The sequence below is a fragment of the Microtus pennsylvanicus genome, chromosome 4 (assembly GCF_037038515.1).
Source record: "Microtus pennsylvanicus isolate mMicPen1 chromosome 4, mMicPen1.hap1, whole genome shotgun sequence".
Lineage (NCBI taxonomy): Eukaryota > Metazoa > Chordata > Mammalia > Rodentia > Cricetidae > Microtus > Microtus pennsylvanicus.
The window spans coordinates 61,132,777-61,149,121 of NC_134582.1; the positions used below are offsets into that span (position 1 = coordinate 61,132,777).

The 16,345-nt window shown below is 39.9% G+C and overlaps 1 protein-coding gene across 2 annotated transcripts in view; it reads left to right on the forward strand.

Annotated features, from left to right (window-relative positions):
• Positions 1 to 15,227, forward strand: part of Dsc2 (desmocollin 2) — a 34,574-nt gene extending 19,347 nt beyond the window's left edge. Inside the window, exons 8-17 of one of the 2 annotated variants that reach the window (XM_075969251.1) lie at positions 1,663 to 1,797; positions 2,034 to 2,219; positions 5,026 to 5,282; positions 5,407 to 5,549; positions 8,172 to 8,396; positions 11,045 to 11,281; positions 11,867 to 11,991; positions 13,255 to 13,512; positions 14,202 to 14,247; positions 14,334 to 15,227. In XM_075969251.1, the coding sequence (XP_075825366.1) occupies positions 1,663 to 1,797; positions 2,034 to 2,219; positions 5,026 to 5,282; positions 5,407 to 5,549; positions 8,172 to 8,396; positions 11,045 to 11,281; positions 11,867 to 11,991; positions 13,255 to 13,512; positions 14,202 to 14,237 (1,602 nt within the window). In that variant the 3' untranslated portion in view covers positions 14,238 to 14,247; positions 14,334 to 15,227. The remainder of the gene's footprint in view (positions 1 to 1,662; positions 1,798 to 2,033; positions 2,220 to 5,025; positions 5,283 to 5,406; positions 5,550 to 8,171; positions 8,397 to 11,044; positions 11,282 to 11,866; positions 11,992 to 13,254; positions 13,513 to 14,201; positions 14,248 to 14,333) is intronic. The other variant, XM_075969252.1, reaches the window with a different exon arrangement.
• Positions 15,228 to 16,345: the final 1,118 nt, after the last annotated feature.

Here is a 16,345-nt window from a genome sequence, read left to right on the forward strand (position 1 = left end):
AGTACTAGTCACCTAGATCCTTATAGCATTTTGGTGTGCTTATTTATCATCTATGATCTTTAATCTTGTAGAAGTACATGACTATTGGGTGTTACTTTGAATCTCAAAATTTCCAACAGGGGCTGGAGAGCTGGCTCATCAGTTAGATCTTTCTGCACTTTCTTCTGGGACCTGGGTTCAGTTCCCAGCACCACTCTGGGTAGCTCATAATTGCTTGTAACTTTAGTTCCAGGGCATCTGACACCTTCTTCTGACTTCATGACCTTTGTAACATGTGCTGTACATACATGCACTCAGGCACATGCATAAAACTAAAATAAATAAAATAAAAATCTTTAAAAAATGACTCTTTTTATTAAGATATATATTTTCTGACTTAGTGCAAATTTCCAGATCTTGACAAATGACTAAACAATATCAAGCTATCATGTGTACACTTCCCTTCATACCTTAATGGTTGAAACAATTTATCCAAAGTTATCTTTGCCAACAAATGGTTGTTTTTATTGAAGTGATTTAACAAAATGTTTTCTAAATATTCTCTGGACAGCTGCAGGTTCCTTTCGTGTGTAAATACTGCCCTTTGCAATAGAAACAGCAAGCAACCAAACGGCAGTAAAAAAAAAATCATAATGGCTTGTTAAACTTCCAAACCAAACCTTTAAGTAAACACTTACGGGGTTGAGGAGAAGGCTGGGCAATTAAGAGTACATTCTTGTGTGTGTCGTGCCCGGAATCTTAGCCCATATCAACTGTACCACCAGCCCCAAGGGATTAATACTCTCTTTAGAAATCTCTGGTCACCCCTCTCCCCAAACACACACATATACATGGTGACTTATAATGAAAACAAATCTCAGAAAGTAAATGAATGTTCCTGGCAGAAACGGTTATAAACATTGAACATACAAAGGAGTTTACTGGATAGTACTTGCCTGTAATTTGTTGATCTCGGTTTTCTAGTTTTCACTTGTTCAGCCTTCTTAAATGTTGCGGTTTCTCTTTCATCTGCATATAACACTAATCAGCCTTGTAGGAGAGTAAAAGCCTGTTTCTTTTTTTTTTTGTTTTCTCATCAACTGACTCTTTCTGATAAATCTCAATGCGCCTTGATGCTAAGGAAACATGCTCGCCTCCTGGCAGACAGCAGCATTAGGTTTGTAAGGACAGTCAGGGGAAGTGAGCTGCAGACGTAAGAAGAGGTTGTGCTGGAGGGGACTTTGGAGAGGTGCATGTGAGTAGCATAGCTACTGGGTGAAGACAGGGAAGATCAACAGGGACTGAAGCCATGGCATGAAGGTGGCTGGAGAGGAGAAGAGCACCCATTTTAGTTATTACTCATTTGAATGTAAAAATGTACTTTGGAGGGACATAGAACCTTTTCTGCATTGCTACGGAATATTGAATGCACTCATGACACTTATTTCCCTTTTGGAAGTTGGTAAAGCTAATTAATTATAGTTCCTTGAATTGATAGTACTTTCCATTTGAGAACTGACTAGTTTTCATGTATTGATTGCATAGTATTAGTGCAAGGCACCTTCTCTGGCATGTAAATGCTGTTAAACATCACAACGTTCCCCTAAAGAAGAGCAGCAGAGCCAAGGATCTACTTATAAAGATGCCGCGTTTGCCTAACAGTTACACTTTCTTTGTTTTCAGTTAATTGACAAATACCAGTTGAAAATAAAAGTGCAGGACATGGATGGCCAGTATTTTGGCTTGCAGGCAACAGCCACCTGCATCATCACTGTCGGAGATGTGAATGACAACCCGCCAACCTTCACTCGCACTGTGGTGAGTGTGTGCTGTTTGTTAGAGAGAAATGCATGGCTGTCAGCTTTAAAGTGTACACATCTCTTTGTGTCCCATTGTTTGGCAGGAAATGCTCACAATGACGTGAAAGTAGCTTGGGGTTAGTTTTAAACATGAGAACATGTGCTCTGGGATTTGTAAGAATGAGCTTATTTCCCGTGGTGATCTTGTTTTGTGATGATTAATTGATGAAGCTTTTCTCTTTTCTTTTCTTTTAGTATGAGACATCAGTGGAAGAAAATACAATTGATGTGGAAATCTTACGACTTTCTATCCAGGATAAAGATTTAGTTAACTCTCCTAACTGGAGAGCTAATTACAACATCTTAAAGGGCAATGAAAATGGAAACTTCAAAATTGAAACAGATCCCAAAACCAATGAAGGCATTCTGTGTGTGGTTAAGGTAAGTTTTAATTAGTAAATTAGAAATTTGTGATTTATAATAGAGAATTGCAGGCAAAGATTTAATGGGCAGAAAGATATTTTGGTTAATGGAAACATGAAATACATAATATAGCTAATTATGCTATTTTATTCATATAGATTAAACGGAGTGACCATGTTCACTGTGAGTAGCTGTTAGTTCGTTTTTTATAGCTGTGATAAACATCATGAACAAAAGTCAGCCGGGGAGGGAGGCTGCTTTTTCTCCAGGCTTCCACTTCCATGTTTTTATAGCCCGTCACCAATGGAAGTCAGGGCAGGAACTCAAGGCAGGACCTTGGAGGCAGGAACTGGAGCAGAGACCACGGAGGGACACTGCTTATTGATTTCCTCTTTCTGTTTGCCTAGTTTGTCTTCTTAGATACTTCAAGAACACCTTCTCGGGTGGCCCCACCTACAGTGTGCTGGGCCCTCCCACATCAATCATTAATCAAGAAAATGCCTCATTGGTTTTCCTACAGGCCAGAGTGATGGAAGCATTTTCTCAGATGAGGTTTTTTCTTCCCAGATAACTCTAGCTTGTAGGAAGTTGGAGAAACCAACCAACAAAGCCTTGACAAAGACATGATTTTAAAATGTGTTTATTTGTGTTTTATTCATGTGGCATAGTATGCATTTTTTTACATATATTTTAACACTTTAAAACTTAGCATAGCATTCACAGTAATAGACAGAGCCAGTCTTCTACAGATTATTCTTTCTGTTTCCAGGGCAAGGAGTAAGTATGTATTGAGTTTCTTAAATGAGTCATAGCTGGTCAGACCCACAGGGAGACTATCACTGGGTCTATTGCTCTGTATCTTGTACATAGTACAGTCTTATCATGCAGGGTCTTAGCATGCAACTCAAGCAGTCTGTGACATACCCATTTCCAAAACATCTTTCGGATATTATTTTGCACATAAGAGTCAGACCTGGTACATGAAGCAACCCAAGATGTTTCAACCTTAGATGCTTATATGGCAGCATTAAGTTGAACATGATCCCATCCTGGTCTGGAGCAGTGATTCTCAACTTGTGGGTCATAACCCCTTTGGGGATCAAACAACCCTTTCACAGTGGTCCCAAAGCAGATAGCCTGCATATGAGGTATTTATATTACAATTCATAACAGTAGTAAAACTACAGTTATGAAGTAACAATGAAATGGTTTTATGATTGGGGTCACCACAACATGAGGAACTGTATTCAAGGGTTACAGCTTTGGGAGGGTTGAGAACCACTTGTTTAGAGTGTTTTCCTTTTGTACACGTTCTCAAGGACTGTGGATCAAAGATGATAAATCCATTTCCTCCCAATGATACAAATTAGCTTTAGTTTCTGGGTTAGTTTCTGTTTCAAAACAACAAAGAAAGCCCTTTAAATCCCATGTCTTCCTTGACCCCACTGATGCCCCAATCCCAATAACAGACTTTATCTCTGGGTCATTTCTGTCAACTGCTCCTGTTACCTTAGCAACCAGGCAGATTAAAGGATACTTGCTCTTAACTTTGGAGGAAGAGATTTCAAAAAGGAACAAATAATGTCTCTAAGCTTTCTATACTCTTGTTTCTCCACTGTTGTGGTGTTCAACTCTGTTGGAAAATACCAAAGACTTAGACTCAATTTAGATTGAGGTTAAATGAATTTATTCTTACTGCTCGCAGGGCAGCAACCTTGGAGTCAAACAGGATGCCCTGCTGAAGGCCCAAAGGGAGGGTTTATAAGTGGATACTAAAGGTGTACATTATAATTATCTATGGAATCCACAGCTGGGCAAGAGGATTGTTTCACTGGCCTCAGTTGTTACTCTTTCCCACTGTATAGTAATGAAAGGACCACTTCATCCCAGTCCTGCAGTGATTACAGAAGTTTGCAGAAGCCAAGGGAAAGCAGTTCATATCTTGCAGCTGGAGCACCATTATCTAATTCTTATCCCATTTTAATATGGCACCATATCAATTTTCTTTAGCCCTCACAGGGGAGTTATGTGCAAATCATTACACAGGTCTGAGCATTCTGGGGCAAGTATCACTAAGGGCTGGGATACAGCAGTTTATTTCTGAGCAGGCAATAACACAGTCCCACCAGCTTAGGGCTGGCTGTCACATCCCCACAACACTTTTAAACACTTTATAGGGCTGGGGCTGTAGTAGTGTGATGGTCTAGCATACCCAAGGTTTGGATTCAAATCCTAGACCAACATAAAGTGGGCATGGCGCCACGTACCTATAAACCCAGCATTTGGGAGGTGGAGGCAGGAAAATGAGAAGTTATTTTAATTCTTAGCCCCACAAGTGATTTCAAGGCCAATCTTGGATACAGGAGACAAAACAAAACTGAAATGAAAACCGAAAAACTTCTTTAAAATTTGACGAGTTTTTCACTCCCAAATCTAGTATAAATAACTGTCCTTCTGAAGACTTGGAGACAAGCTTTCTAAAGTAACCAGTGTAAAATAACTTACAATCCACACCCGAAATTGGAACTTGGTTAAGCGTCATATCCAGATCTCTGATACCTTGTTCTTTAAGCTTTCAATTTTCAACTTTTCAAGTTTCAAGGGAAAGTTAAATAATTTTTGTTTGTTGCCAATCCCACCCAAATTCTCGCTTGTTTAAAAGACCCCCCCCCCCCGCCATGCAAATGGTTCAAGCTTGTGTTTAATATTCTCATGATTGTTCTAGCCTGGTACTTACCTATTTTCAACTCAGCAACTCCTGCGCGTAAGGAACTTCACCAGCTCTTCCAGGGTTTAATCTGATTTTTCAATGCATTTCCTACAGCCTCTGAACTATGAAGAACGAGAACAGGTGACCCTACAAATTGGTGTCGTTAATGAAGCCCCATACACTAGAGAGGCTACTGCAAGGTCACCCATGAGCACAGCTACAGTGACTGTCACCGTGAAAAATGTGGATGAGGGCCCTGAGTGTATCCCTCCAGTCCAAACTGTGCGGATTCGAGAAAATGTGCCAGTTGGAACCAGAAACAGTGGGTATACAGCGTATGACCCTGAGACCAGAAGCAGCAGTGGCATCAGGTATGGTCTTACTCTTGTTCCTTTCACACTTACAATACTAGAAAAGTCCATAACTTCTTTTGTTATTGGCATTATGATTTGACTCATGATACTTCTTGCTGTGTTACTTTACCATGGTGAATAGGTACAGGAAGTTAAGTGACCCAAGAGGGTGGGTCATGATTAATGAAGACTCAGGATCAATCTCCATTTCCCGAACCTTGGATAGAGAGGCTGAGACTGTCCGAAATGGCATCTATAATATTACAGTTCTTGCATTAGATGCAGGTAAGAAATCTGTTTTTAAGACTACTGATGCATCTTTGATTGTATACTTCCTCAGTTTAAAGTCAATGACATATTTTATGTTTTAATCTCATGGTGCAAAGGATCAGACCTGGGTCTTCCAGTTGCTAGGTAAAACCCTTGGCTACCTTAACCCAAGAGCACACTTCATTTTTGAGACAGGGTCTCACTGTGTAGCCTTGACAAGCCTGAACCTCTCTATGAAGACCATATTGGCTTTGAACTCACAGAGATGCATCTGCAACTACTTCCAAGAGCTGCAATGGAAGGCGTTTGTCATGCCCTGCCTACCAAACATAGATTTTTTTTAAACTGGCTCTATATATTCTCCGTTTATTTATCACCAGTATAACATACAGAGTAATTAATAAATTAAGTTTGCTGTCATTTATTAACTCTTGTCAGCTAATGGTATCTTTAGTGTTAGATGCAGTTATACGATAATGTGGCCTAGGATGAGGCCAGGGAGAGGGCTCTGCTGGTTAAGGTCCTTACTACCAAGCCTAATGACCTCAGTTTGATCTTCAGGTAAAAGGAAATAATGGACTTCTAAACATTGTCTTTTTGACCTCCACTGTCATTCATTAAACAAATGCAATAAAAATTAAAAGAAAAGTTAATTTTGTCTAAGAAATAAAGTTATTGTGTATTAATGATAGTTATCAAAACATGGGAAAACTACTGTAGAAAATGTATTCATTTATCTTGCAACGTTCAGGAGTGTCATAGGAGGAAGAAGGTATTTAGTCTCTTAGTACATTTCTAGGTAACATTTTATAGGAAGCTAACAGCAAACTTGGGGGCTAGAATCCCAACTAAGCACATTATACAAAATTAAACCAGTCACAATTCATAGTGTGTTATAAAATGAGAGGATCAAAGTATGCGTTCACTTGTTTCTGTTGCTGTGATGAAATTACCAGATAAAAAGCAACTTGGAGGAGAAAGGGTTTACCCCATGATTCCAGGTTATAGTTCATCATTTCAGGCAAGTGAAGGCAGGAACTTGAAGCAGATAGTTGTGTCCACAGTCAAGAGCAGAGAGAATGAGAACACAGATGCTTAGGGCTCAGCTAGCTTTCTCCACTCCTTATGGGCCAGGCTTTGCCACCACTGGATAGCTGGGTCTTCTCGGCTCAATTAAGGTAGTCAAGGCAACCTCCCAGACATGCCCACAGGCCACTCTGAATGATCTGCACCATGACAAGCTGACAATTAAAACTAAGCCTATACCATAGAAGAACATAAAATATGTTATATATTGTGCATCCTAAAAATCATAAAAATTTGGGTACAGTGATTATGTATATAAGACCCATATGGTATATAAAATGTAATTTTGGTATATCTTTGTTTGGGCATGGTACATACTGAAAATTCCAGTATTTGGGTATTGGAAGCAACAGGATCAATTCAAGGCTAGCCTCCATTACATAGTAAGTTTAAGGCTAGCCTGAGATACCCAAGACACTGTTTCAAAAAAAAAGGAAAGAAAAAGAAAAAAGAAAAAAAATCCTTGAAAACCAAAAGGTATAATTCAATTTTTTACATTTGTAAAATGAACATGCAATTAAATAAGCATAACTCATTATGCTCTAACTTGCAGAATTAAATAGTATACATGATTTTAATACCTGGAGGCATGGCGCGCCTAGCCTGTGAGCCTGTGATGGCTCTAGAACTACCATGATCCAGCCACTGTGCCAGAGGGCCCTTGGTTAAGGTTCTGGTTGCCAGGCAAGCTTGGTTTCCATTTTCGTAGGTTGATAGCTGTATGTAAGATGTGGCCACAGGCACTGGGTGGTGCAGTTTTTGTTTTTCCTTTTTCTCCATCTCTAGTGTCCAAATCCTCCTTATTAAGTAGACAGAACAAATGATTTCCAGACAGGAATCCTAGTTTCATGTTTTGCTTTAGACTTCATAACCTTCCGGACCTTTGCTTCACCTTTGTTTTCCCAATGCTGTACCTTGTATAGAGTTGTCAGGAAGATTTGTGTATGTATGACAGGCTAATTACAGAAGTTACACCCTCAGTCCTAAGTTCCGTTTACTTAGATGACCTTCATGAGGTTACACCCGTAGCCACCATTTCTACATTTGGAAATACCCCTCCGCCCTTCAAACATGTCCTTGAACCATTTTCTTTTAAAATCTTCCAAATACATCTCATCTACTATTCAACTTCCCTGTTTTAAACCCTTAAGCATTCTCTTCATGTATGCTAAACTCCAAGTTCTCTGCTCTAGCTTTCAAAGGTCTTTAGCTCTTGTCCATGTCAGCTCCCACCTGCCTACTTTCTCTATTTTCTTCCCCTCACAGGTGGGTGTGACATGCTGTCCACACCCTGAATTTGAAGTGTACTGTGTACCCTACTGTTCTCTCTTTTTTTCTCTTCAACATCAGATAAAACTCTGTCTAGAATTTTCCATGCCTAATGTAATGACATAGTGAGTGGATGAAGTTTTTCCTTTGGTGTTCCCTGTGTCACTGCTCATGTCTGCATTTGATGTGGTAACTTATGCACTGTAATTAATTAATATAGATATTAATTTTCAGAGTGTGATAAAGGCACTAAAAAATGTGTTCTTATTGCTCTGTGTCTAGCTGGGAGAAGCTGTACTGGAACTCTGGGAATTGTTCTTGAAGATGTGAATGACAATGGCCCCTTCATCCCCAAGCAGACGGTGGTAATTTGTAAGGCCACCATGTCCTCCGCTGAAATTGTTGCAGTTGATCCTGATGAGCCAGTGAACGGCCCACCATTTGATTTTAGTTTGGAGAGTACCGATTCAGAAGTACGGAGGATGTGGAGATTGACAAGGATTAATGGTGTGTGATTTCAAACACTGCCTTTCCTTTCTACAGCAGGCTGCTCTCCTTTCTCTCTCTCTCTCTCTGAAAATAAGAGAAAATTTCATTATATGAGAACCACTCAGGATAAAGATCTGAATTTTGGTGTAATAGGCCATGAGCCTCTCCAGTGTTTGCTGTTGATATCAGGATTCTCTTAGGTTGTCTGGAGATTTTCATCAACATCCAAGAACCCACCTGCATGAGTGTTTTTTTATTTTTATTTTTTTTTTATTTTTTGAGACAGGGTTTCTCCGTAGCTTTTGGCTCCTGTCCTGGAACTAGCTCTTGTAGACCAGGCTAGCCTCCAACTCACAGAGATCCACCTGCCTCTGCCTCCCGAGTGCTGGGATTAAAGGTGTGCGCCACCACCGCCCGGCTTGCATGAGTGTTTTGTAACTGCCGTCAAGCAGCTGGGAAGTGAGCCCCTTCTTGCAGGGGTGTCTGTCCCTGACAATGTCCACCACCCCTCTGCTTCTGTCTGTTGCTGTGCTGACATCTCATTGTTTTGTTTCTAGTTCTTCTTGGGAATCTTTCTCATTTTGGTTTGCAGTTGATGATAGCCCAGAAGGGTCCTTTGGTACAAGAATGGCTGAAGTTAAAGTGGTTTTTCCCCACTGCCACATTGCATCACACCTGTACCAGAACTTAATTCTTGCCTCCTGTCATGCTGCCATGGATTGTGACGTCATGGCCTCATAGCTTTCTTAACTCAAGGACCTCAATCACCTTTTGGGTGATTTGAAACTTGAAAACACCAAAATATTTTCAACCTCAGCTCTCAATGGCCATGCCTCAGTTTCCTGCTATGACAAATTAAAAGGCTAAAAAAAAGTTCTATGCAAGCAGAGCCTCGGATGGGGAAAGAAAAGCAAGGATGTAGCCAAGCAAGTCAAGACAACTTGTCTTGAACCCTAATAATCTACAGACTGATAAGATATACATGTTAAAACAATATTTTCCTGTGTGTCTTAGGGAAGAGGAGAGAGATTTTTATTTATTCTTTCTTAAGAAAAAAGATAACTTTATTCTTGGATTTTATCCTTCCTATTTGTTTGAAGTCAGAGTGCTTTAGTTTAAATGATATTAAGAGAAAATGTGAGCTTTTAGACATTTCTCCTCAACCAAGCAATGTTCTAGTCAGAAGCCTTGTGCCGTCTTGTCTGTGTGGCACAGGAAGTGAACCCATGCTGGGCACGAAGTCTCCTACTAAGCTGTAACCCAGCTCCAGAACTTTGTTATTTTATAAATACCCGTCCTTGATAACATATGAAAACTTGGGCGGTGCCAGGACAAGAAGAATGTACCCAGCAGAGGTCTTTGCGTTCCATGGTTTCATGTCAAGTGCCAGATCCACCAACTGTTACATAAATCTGACCATGGTATTTACTCTCTGGGAGAATCAGTTCATTCTTGTGTAAAATTGGATTATGTCTAGAAGTCAACAAGACAATGAAAGAAATAGACATGACTCACTCCTAGTTCTGTGTGTTGGCTCATGATTATGTCTTAGACAATACACTGAATAAATAACTGTGGTTTCTATTAAAATCCCAGTTCTGTGGTTTCTTATCATAGGTAGCCTAATTCCCATTGGAAACTTCAAACACTATACTGCAAGTGAGCAGGCCACATCAGGGAATTAAGTAATGGAGTGATTGCCCTGTTGCTTGTGTTAGTCTGCAGTGAGTGCAGTGAGAATCGTTTTACAAATTTTGCTCTGAGCCTGGGATCTGGATTTTTGATCTGAATATTTCCTACTTTTAATCTAAAAAAGAAATCCATGTAATCAAACTGCAACAAAAACATTCACTTGGTCCCAGTGACCCATAAGCATAGTGTGCTTGTGTTCCTGTGGTGTGCGCATGACCTGCCCATGGAGTACATCTCCTCTGAGCTGTCAGAACACGTTCTTGCTGATAAACCACAAGTATTCATGTCCACTTGGCAGAATTTATGAAAACAAATGAGAGATACCAAATTTTCAGCTCTCCAAGTCCCCGATGAATGGAAATCTAATATGACAGGTTTAATTGAATATGTTAACGATAGGACAGAAACTAACCTCTTACCACATCTATTAGTTATGATAGGAAGAATTTGTTTATGAATGGATAAAACACTTTATTCCAAGAGCCAAGCACTGCCATAGACAGTGTACTAATTTCTTTCCTCAGTGCTGAGACAAAATAGCAGGCGGCAGAAGCGTGATCCAGCTGCTCACATTCCGTCCACCGTCAGGAAGCAGTGAGCGAGGAAAGCTCATGTTCCACTCTTTTCTTCTCTCTCTTTCTCGTCCAGGAGCTCAGCCCACAGGATAGTGCCACCTGCATTCATCACTTCAACCTCTCTGGAAATGCCCTCAGAAGCGTCACCTAGGAGACTTTAAAATCCTGTCAGGCAGTACACGCTAACCATTGCAGGCAGCATTAGACTAACTAACCGCAGTGCGTTTGCAGTGGCTGTGGATCAGAGGCAGTCAGTCCAGCCACAGCCAGGATTGCAGTATTTATGATGACCCACGAGTGTCCACTTTCAGGGAAATGGCTATCTGTTTGATAACTGAATGTTTTTTGCTGAAGAGATGTTGGTGGCTTTTGTATCACCTGGTTTTATTGTTTATTCAGATACAGCGGCTCGTCTGTCCTATCAGAATGACCCTTCATTCGGATCCTATGTGGTTCCTATCCGAGTCACGGACAGACTCGGTCTGTCCTCAGTCACTTCACTGAATGTCCTCATTTGTGACTGCATCACTGAAAGTGACTGCACAGCCCGCTCAGGAGAAAGGACCGGCTATGCCGACGTGAGACTCGGACCATGGGCTATTCTTGCTATACTGTTGGGCATAGCCTTGCTGTTTTGTAAGTCCTTTCTTGAATCTATTCCAGAACCTTTAAAACAATGCTAAAACATATTTTTAGAATGAATGTTAATGCTTTTTGGGTGATGATTTGGACATAGATATATTTCTATATGTTTAACATATGTAACACAATATATTTAACATATTTATTTAAAATTTTTGCATATATCTCTTTTATTTTAGTGGGAATAAGCCCTATGTGAAGTCAGAGAACAATTTTCAGGAGCTTGTTCTCTCCTTCCACCTGTGGAATTCTGGGAGGGAACATAGGTCATCTGTCTTGGTGGCATGCACTTTTTCCTAGCGGGCCACCTCATCAGCTCATATATTTAATGCATATGTTTAAATGTACTTATGTGTCTACTCAGCCGAATATACAGCTCACTGGAGAAACATACCATATGGTATGTGTTTGTAGCATTTCTGTTAAGGACACACATGCTTTGACACATGCAATCATATGTTCTTGAAGGTGTTTTACACCTTTTGATCCGTGATTTATTCATATCAGATGCTGTCAACACAGTTTTCCATTCTGGATGAGAGACTTAAGGGAGCTCCTGACTTTTCTTCCTTTCTCCAGGTATCCTGTTTACGTTAGTCTGTAGTGTCTCCCAGACAACGAAGCAGCAGAAAGTTATTCCTGATGATTTAGCGCAGCAGAACCTAATTGTATCCAACACCGAGGCTCCTGGCGATGACAAAGTTGTAAGTCACTCATCTGTCCCTTTAAACCAAGTACAGAGGACAATTTAGTCTATACTATGTGTTCATTCTAAAACCAGTTTTGTTTGGTTGGGTATTTTTTCTCAACAAACTTCTTTTGGTGTCTGGGGACTTAGCAGCAAATGTCATCCATCCCAGGGAATCAATAAAACACATATGGGTCCCATGGATGTGCGGTATTTCAATTTGACCATCAATGCTGCTTAATATTAAAATTCCTTTAGTATGCATTTTTTCCCATTTCATGTGTCTCATGGGTTCAACACTAGGCCTGTATTTCTTACAAATCTATTTAAACTGATGTTTATGCTTTAAAATATCGCATTTAATTATGAACAGTTCACCAGTATAATTGTTTTTTTTTTAAACCTGGCTCCAGCAATAAAGTCTCTACAGACTTTGATCATGGTGGGAAAAGGTTTATTGGATTCTTCCTGACTATAATGTGGGTTAGAAATGAGCCCGAGGCAGGCAGTCCAAAGCAGCAGCCAAACAAAAGGCTGCTGAGTGGCACTGATTTTCTATTCTAATATGTGAAGAAAGAACAAGTAAATATCTCCCAAAAAGCACAGCTGGTGATCAGAGCAGGGAAGGTCTAGAACCACAGACAAACAAACTACAAAAACAAAACAAAAACCTGACCATATCTGAAAAAAAGACTGAGGGGAAAAATTTAAATTATATTTCAGGATGTAAACACATAACCTAGAAGAGGAATGTTGGCATTTTTGGTATTTTTTTCTGCCTAGTTCATTCCTTGATTTATGTAGATCTGAAGGGATTTCGTGTTTATTGCAAATTTTCTTTGTATTTGAGTTGGAAGGAACTGACTTCGTATAGACCGAGAAAGCTTATCATTATTTCTGTCTCTTATCTTGCCTGTAAAGGTGAATGGGATGGGTTTAGCTGAGACAGAAGTCCCTGTGACACAGGAATGCTGCTTCCAAAGCATTGGAAAGCTGTAACGGAACCTGCCCAGCATGCTAAGGAGTGTTTAAAGGCGGAACCTACATCAAGCTTTGGGATTTGTGCCTGCAATTTCTTTCTTGTGTTAGACATGGCATTTAGTACAGGGCGCATGCTAGAGGTACTCACGGTTGTAAAGACAGACAGCCGATCCAGTCCGTGTGTTTGGAAAGATTGCCTTGTAATGCCGACCTAAGCCAGGGCGTCATCTGCACCTGCCTACTTCTACTGTGTTTGCTCCTCTGTATATTTAACTGACGCGTGCCATTATCTTTTCAGTATTCCACAAACGGCTTCACAACTCAAATGGTCGGAGCTTCTGGGCAGGCAGCTTTGGGAATGTCGGGAGCAGGAGCCAAAAGCGGAGGGCAAGAGACCATTGAGATGGTGAAAGGAGGACACCAGACCTTAGACTCCGGCCGCGTGGGCGGCCATCACCACACCCTGGATCCCTGTAGAGGAGGACACGTGGAGGTGGACAACTACAGATACACTTACTCCGAGTGGCACAATTTCACGCAGCCCCGACTTGGTGAAGTGAGTTTCTGAGCGGTTCCCCAAACTTTTGTTGCTATAATTTAAATTTTACAAAAGGTTCCAACTTAGTGTTTGGGTAGACAGCTACTTTTAGTTAACGACGAATATACTTATTGGAAGGTTACTATTTTTAATTAATTTGGGCTTAATTATGTTCATATTAATGTGGTCATTCACTTTCCTGAATATTTTATTGATTTTATTACTCTTTTTGTTGCTGCTTTTTGTTCTTCTGAGACATGGTTTCTCTGTGTTGCCCTGGGTTGACCTGGAACTTGCTCTGTAGACCAGACTGGCATCAAACTCAGATCTGCCTCCTTCTGCCTCCTGAGGGCTGGGATTAAAGTTATGCACCATCACCACGCAATAGCTTTTATTACTATTTAAGTAAATAATTTTGTGCTATGATTTTGTGTCTGACAAATGTTGTTTTAACAGCCCAACATCTAGCACAAGGCAATATGTACCATCACTTTGCTGCTGAGAGAGAATGGTGCCCACATCAGTTTGGGTTCAGTTTATTGAGTGTGCTTTCACTTTTATCATTGTTTAGAGAGTGGGAAGCAATGGCCACTTAAAATGAACACTTGGTTACTTACTGCCACTCAGGACTTTTAGAGGCATGCTAAGACTGACTTTCTGGTGTAATTTTATGATACAGACCAATCATGTGCATTTTCTACACATAGGAAACCATTAGAGGACACAGTCTCATTAAAAATTAAACAATGAAAGGTAAATCAAAGAAATTCTTTTTCTGTAAGTACATTTTGGTGCTTAAAATAATAAAAATAAAATGTGTTGTGTTTTCTCCTTGGCAGAAGGTGCAGTTGTGCCATGAGGACGACAATCAGACGCTCGCTCAAGACTACGTCCTCACGTACAGCTATGAAGGAAGAGGCTCAACCGCTGGCTCTGTAGGTTGCTGCAGTGAGCAACCGGAAGAAGACGGACTTGAGTTTTTGGACCATTTGGAGCCTAAATTTAGGACATTAGCAGAAGTATGCACAAAGAGGTGAAGAATGCCTACCAGGGTAACCAAACTAATGGATTTATTACTTTTTCCTACCTGCTTTTAAATATAAACTAGGCTTTTTCAAAAAAGAAGATATTGTATTTGGGGCTCCCCCCACAGCCTGCCTTGGTCTGCAGAATCTCCAGAGATGCACATTTTCAGAAAGACCTTGGACTTCAGTACATTTGAACTTGAAAACCATTCTGCATGGGTTGTAATTGATCCTTCTTACCCAGGTGTCACCTACAGGTGGAACTTTAAGGAAATTTGCATTATTGTTTACATTGGGCATAGTGACATCAACCAACTTATTGTACAGTAAAATTTAATGGATCTGAATCTATTTATGGACTACTTGCCCAATACCCCAATTGGAGACTGTAGAAACTGTTATTTCCAGCTAATGGGTTAATTGATTTTTCATATGGTGCTTGGAAACTGTTGTTTTCCCGAACATTCTAAACTGTATATACTGTGTGTTACATTGTTGTATTCTCGTAGCATGGCTTGACTTCTTAGTATAAAAGTAGACTGCCAGGTAGTTATTGAGTGTGTTTATCGTTCCATTCCTGTGGGGTTTGCTTTTAGGTTCTATTCTGGGTGAAATCCTACACCGTATCTACATCTCCTTTGTATTGACTTTGTTAGTTAAATTTAGATTTCAAAATTTCTTTAAAATATATTTTTATTACTCTTACAAGTTTTTTTGTTTTTGTTTTTCCTGTGAAATACCAAATGGTCTACATTCCCATCCCCTTTCTACTTCCTTTTTTTCCCCTCTCCTGTCAATTCTGAAACTTGTACTTGGAGAATCCAAAAGTTCTCAAAAGTTGTCTCTTTTCATAAAATAATTTTTCTGTGGTATGTAAGCATGTGCATTGTCAGTTTTCTTAAGGTCAATGTAATAGCAACTTTGCTTTGGAATTTTTGGTAATTGCTTCATTCTTAGTAAAGAAGTTTTAATTTTTTCATCGAAACTAAGGCTCTTTCATGATCTGTTAGAAGCAACATTCTATATAACAGAAACAACAATAATGTAGTTATAAGCAGGATGTGGCTATCTAGTGTAGAAAGGCTCATCTATGATTTCTATCTTTAATTCAGGGACACTGGAAATGGGAAATAGTGATGGTCTCTGAACTAAACTTCTTGGCATAAGAATTTCAGTCCATCTCTGGGATGACAACTTAATAACTTTTTAGATGCTATAGCTAGTCATAATTACATGACTGTAAAATTATTTTTAAAATAGTTTGTAATTACAGCTTTTACCAAATATAGGAATGGGCCAAATGATCTAAAACTGTTAAGAATTTATACATGAGTAAACTTCATAGCCAACCATAGATCAGAGGTCACACCTCCTTCCGTGAGCTCAGCACTTACATTCGGTGCACGGATATTCTAGGTGCACTTGTGATGTGTGTGATTGTTCTGGTGTGTCTGGCTTGAATTCACCAGGCTGGCTTATAACAATTATTTTTCAGAACAAAGATTTGGAAAAATTTGGAATACCAGTTATGTTTGCAGTAGAGTCATTAATATTTTGTCAAAAATATTGCCAGTTATTTTTAATAAATTATGTACAAAACGATTGTGTGCTAGTAGTGATGAAAATATAAACGAAGCAACTTGAAGCAGCTGGGTGGGTTTGTTACCCTTGGGTCTCATAGGAGTGGATATAATACAGGGAAGCGCCTTGCCTTTCCCAGCTGTGGTTACAGATCATAGAGTTGGCCAGATTCACAGATGTTACCCTCACACCCATTCCTGTGCTGTGGCCTTGGCCAATTCACATACTCTCTGTTTCTTTATTTT